The following is a 5,653-nucleotide window of genomic DNA, read 5'->3' on the forward strand; positions in this document are numbered from 1 at the left end:
TTACTCAGAACACTCCTAAGCATTTTCAATTTTATGGGATTGTTTTCAATGCCAACTTTGGCTAATTTCAATTGCTTAAACAAGGTAACTCTAAAAGGAAGAATAATGAATATAACTAATAGATATTCAATAAGTGTCAGTAAATTATTTTATAATCCATGCTTTCAAGAAATAGAGAAAATTGTTCATTATAATGTTGAGTAAATTCTTTTACAAATTACAGAGTTTATCATTCATCAATTTAAACAAATTGAAGAAGACTATCCAGAAGTGTTTTAACATGAATTATAATTTATATAATTATTGATTATAAAAAGTAACATGATTTTGTCATATAATTCAGAATGGGTTCAAATAATTGAGTGGCTATTTTTATCTACTTGTCTATGTACATTAGACTTTCCAGTACATCAAATATAAAGGCAAAAAAAAAAGGAATAAGAGAGAAACAAAATACGTCCATACTGATTTATTCTATTCTTATTGTAGCAATAAATTATATTCCTCCACTTACATAAAATGCTATAAAAAATCATCAATCTCAATAAGGAAGTATTTCTCATATTTTATTTTTAATGTTTAATAATTAAATTTGTAATAGAGTTATATTTTCATCAGCTCTATTTTAAAGCAAATGTAACAGTAATACGATCCACAATTTTTAACATAAATCTACTGTCATAACAAAGAGTTAAATTTAAATGTGTATGTAACCATTGACATGATCATTATAAGCCATTTATACTGATGAAAAAATAAGTATCAGTTGACAAATGTTTAAGAAATTGCACCATTTTCAAGAGTATTTTTGAATATCATACAAAAACATTAAAATCACTACTGTATTTTTTTTAACATGTGTTCATATATTTGTCAGCACAACAAATTGTTGAATAGTTACTCATATCCATTTTCCCCTACAATGCTTGGTTGCCTCAGTGAAATGGTAAGTTATTGCAAGACATGAGCTTCTTTAATATTTTGGTTTCATCCTCTGACAATGAAAATGTATATTAATAAATTACTATTAAATTATAATAAACATCGATTTTTTTCCTGTAAGCAAAATACAATAAATCATTTTATTTATATTGAAGACATAAAATGCAGCAAATAGACTCAAAAGTAAAAAAAAAAATTAAAAACTTAGGATAAATGCATTATTTGCTACCAGTAGGAGCTACATTTTGAAATGAACTTCAAGTCAGACACATTTTACATCTAAAATTTCAGAAACACACTCAGAATTAAAAGCACTATAAAGCAGGAAAAGGTATTTCAAGACTTCCTTCTACCAATTATTTGTTTTGATCTTAAATGGAAATTCACTGCTCATCTTCTGTTTCCTAAATCATTATATCTAATTCATCAGATAGCAATGAGGTTAAAATATAAACAGGAGGTGTTTGACATTAAGTATTATTTTATTGTTGGGAGGAGCAGAGGTCACAGAACATTCCTAAAGACAAGTCAATTTCCTAATCATCTTTTGAATTATTGTTGTTATTATTATTTTTTTTTTTAGGGAGAAAAAATGTGAATTAAGAGTTGAAAAATGTATCCAGCAAATAGGGAGTGGGGAGAGCATGTTAATATATTTCTTCTAATTTTTAAGATCCAAATGCATTTCAGTTTCAACTCTATGTAGTACAAAGTATTATAACTGTGGCTCTCTGCACATTGATACGTGACACATCTGATATGACCAAGGCACTTTGGCATTGAGCCTGAAGATTGCTAAATGATCAGCCATGCTTCTGTCTATCGTGGCAGCTTCTATTTAAGGTTGAAGTCCACACAGTACAATCTCTTCGTGATTCCATGTCAAGTTGTAGCCAAAAACATGTCAACTCTAGTGTGCCATCATTTAGACATTTGTAATCATTCTGGTTAATTGCTATTTGAACTGACATCCCATTTTCATTTCCCCTACTGCCATCAACCTCAAATTTGTTCCCACGAGTTTAGCTACCATTTCCTAACTTCACAGCAAGAAAATAATATATTTGTCTGCAAATTTTGGGCAATATGCTCTCTCAGAAGTTAAGTACTTATATGAGTTTTATGAAGATATAAGCAAAGAGAAAGCAACTTGGATGTTAGCCATATTAAATTTAGTGTCTTCTCCCCTATTCCCATATCTTGGTAGAATTCTTCTAACAAGAGCCAAAGATGAAGTCCCAAGGAAATATATTTAAGCTTAGTTTAATGTACTAATAAGGTTTTGAAATAATATTACCTTTAAGTGATCATTACTAATGTGCTTAGAATTTTAATAAGTTAGAATGCAATGGATCTTCATAATTTAAAGAGGATACAGAAGTTCATATCGGCAAGGTTAAAAAAACAGAAATTACTCATTATCTAACATTTTTTCATAGCTGTTAATAATATGCTTCTATTCTCAAGAATGCCATTGTATGTTTCTGAATACTAAGGAAGGTATTTTCAAGAAAAATGTCAATCAGCACTGACAGAAAGTCACAAATGTTTAACAACAGAGGGCAATCTTCTCTAGCAATAGTATAAAACCTTCTAACTACACCCAGTGCCCTCCAGTACATTCTCACTCATAGTAACCCTATAGGACAGAGTAGAACTACTGCATAGGATTTCCATGCTGTAAATCCTTAGGGAAGCAGACTGTCACATATTTCTCCTACTCAGTGGCTTATAGGTTTGAACTGCTGAACTTTAGTTGTTGTTGTTGTTGTTACTGTTGTTATGTGCCGTTGAGTCGGCCCTGACTCATAGCGACCCCTCCTTGGGTTTCCCAGACTGTATCACTATGGAAGTAGATTGCCCAATCTTCCTTCTGAGGTGTGGCTGGTGGGTTTGAACTGCCAGCCTTCTGGTTAGCAGTCAAGTGCCTTAGGCTCATCATTGCAGCCACTGTGTCAATCCAATTTATTGAGGGCCTTCCCTTTTTTTTTTCTGCTGACCCTCTACTTTACCAAGCATGACATCTTTCTCCAGGGAATGGTCCCTTCTGACAACATGACCAAAGTAGATGAGACAAAGTCTGCTCATTCTCACTTCCAATGAGCATTCCGGCTGCACTTCTACCAAGACAGATATGTCCGTTCCTCTGGCAGTCCATAGTACTTCCAGTATTCTTCACCAACACCACAAGTCAAAATCATCAATTCTTCTTTGGTACTCCTTATTCATTGTCTGGCTTTCACACACATATGAGGCTATTAAAAATGTCATGGCTTGGGTTGAGTGTACCTTAGTCTTCATAAAGATATCTTTGCTCTTCAGTACTGTAAAGAAACCTTTGCAGCAGATTTGACCAGTGTAAAATGATGTCTGATTTCTTGACTGCTGCTTCTATTGGTGTTGATTGTGAAATGAAGTAAAATGAAATCTTTGACAACTTCAATCTTTTCTCCATTTATTGTCATGTTGCTAATTGGCTCATTTGAGAGGATTTTTTTCCTTTTCTTGAGGTAATCCATACTGCAGACAGTAGTCTTCAATCTTCATCAGTAAATGCTTCAAGTCATCTTCACTTTCAGCAAGCAAGGTTCATCGGCATATCACAGGTTGTTAATGACACTTTTTCCAAACCTGATGCCATTCTTTTCTTCATATAGTCCAGCTTCTTGGATTATTTGCTCAGCATACAGATTGAATAAGTATGGTGAAAAGATACAACGCTGTCTATCTGACATCAGCAATGGTATCCCTCGTTCTAGTCCTCTTCTGAATCCACCCTGCACTTCTGGAAGCTCTCTCCAGCTGTTGTTTAAATTATCTTCAGCAAAATTTTACTTGTGTTTGATACTAATGATATTGTTGAATAATTTCCACATTCTGTTGGATCATCTTTCCTTGGAATGGATACAAATATGGATCTCTTCCAGTCAGTTGTCCAGGATGCTGTCTTCCAGATATCTTGACCTAGACAAGTAAGTGCCTACAGCATGGCATCCTTTAGTTGAAACATCTCAAGGGTATTGGGTCAGTTCATGGAGGCTTGTTTTTCACAAATTCCTTCATTGCAGCTTTGATTCTTCCTTTGATACTGTTGGTTCTTGATCATATGCCACCTCCTGAAATGGATGAACATCAACCAATTCTTTTTGGTACAGTGAGTCTGTGTATTCCCTCCATCTTTTTCGGATGTTTCCTGCATCATTCAATATATTGCCCATAGAATCTTTCAATATCACAACTTGAAGCTTGAATTTTTTCTTCAGTTCTTTCAGTTGAAGAAATGCTGAGTGTGTTTTTCCTTTTTGGTTTTCTAACTCCAGACCTTTGCACACTTTATTATAATAATTGACTTAGTCTTTTCAAGCTTCTTTTTGAAATATTCTGTTCAGCTCTTTTTTTTCTTGTCATTTCTACCATTTTCTTTACATACTCTTCATTTAAGAGCGAGTTTCAAAATCTCTTTTGATATCCATTTTGGTCTTTTTTTTTTTTCCTTTATTGTCTTTTTAATGAACTTTTTCTTTCTTCATGAATGATGTTCTTGATGTCATTTCACAATTCCTCTGGTTTTCAATCATTGCTGTTCAATGCATCAAATCTATTCTTCAGATGGTCTCTAAATTCAGGTGTGATATAATCAAGGTCATATTTTTGCTCTCATTAACTTGTTTTAATTGTCTTAAGCTTCAACTTGAACTTCTGTATGAGCAATTGATGGTCTGTTCTACAGTCGGCTCCTGACCTTGTTATGGATGAAAATATTGAGCTTTTCCATAGCCTCTTTCCACAGATATTGTTGATCTAATTCCTATGCATTCCACCTGGTGAGGTCCACATGTATAGCCACTGTTTATGTTGTTGGAAAAAAGAGATTTTCAATGAATGAGTCATTGGTCTTAAAACATTTTATCATGAAAACTCCAGCAACATTTCTATCACCAAGGACATATTTTCCATAGATTAGCTTCTTTAATCTTTAGTGTTTGAAATTTGTTATTTTAACTAAACTGTTCCACAGTAAGCCAAAAGGGGCAGGATAAACAGATCTGTTATCAAATAATCCTAACGGGATACATGGTATAATGGGAGGCTTAACTTGCATCAACTAGAATAAAAACAACAGTAAGGACTTAATGCCATCAATATAGTTTATACACTGTTATTGCTGTTAAAAGCTGTCCTGTAGGCTCCCAACTCATGGGTAGCCCATGCCCAACAAAACAAAACACTTCCATGTCCTGCTCCCAAATATATACATACATACATGTATACATCTATATCTATATGTATGTGTGAAATTATAATGTTTTATGTAATACACATGTCTGGGGCTCCCCTTAATAGGCTGTGGATTAGACTGCTGTGTTCCATAAAGTTTTCATTGGCTGATTTTCAGAAGCAGATTTCTTCCTAGTCTGTCTTAGTCTAGAAGCTCCACTGAAACCTGTTCAGCATCATAGCAACAGGCAAGCCTCCACTGGCAGACAAATGGTAGCTGTTCATGAAGAGCATTGACTTGGAATCAAACCTTGGTTTCCTGAATGGAAAGGGAGGATTCTATTGCTGAACCACCCACTGGCCTCAGTTATGTTGGTAGAGACTTATTCAAGTTGAAATAAAAGCTGTTCCATTGTAACCAGAAGACAACTGACTATCTGATAACTTGAAAACAAATCGACTAAATGATTGCTTGCTACTAATAGTAGGCTTC

The 5,653-nt window shown here is 33.9% G+C and overlaps 1 protein-coding gene across 1 annotated transcript in view; it reads right to left on the minus strand.

The window, feature by feature from the left end:
- Positions 1-1,215: 1,215 nt before the first annotated feature.
- The window catches only part of LOC103208347 (elongation factor 1-gamma-like), a 5,944-nt gene continuing 1,506 nt past the window's right edge, over positions 1,216-5,653 (minus strand). Inside the window, exon 3 of the mRNA XM_007954029.1 lies at positions 1,216-1,221. Coding sequence (XP_007952220.1) covers positions 1,216-1,221 — 6 coding nt within the window. The remainder of the gene's footprint in view (positions 1,222-5,653) is intronic.

This window comes from Orycteropus afer, unplaced genomic scaffold (genome assembly GCF_000298275.1).
Source record: "Orycteropus afer afer isolate SDZICR_OR568_19922 unplaced genomic scaffold, OryAfe1.0 scaffold00427, whole genome shotgun sequence".
In the NCBI taxonomy this organism is placed as follows: Eukaryota; Metazoa; Chordata; class Mammalia; order Tubulidentata; family Orycteropodidae; genus Orycteropus; species Orycteropus afer.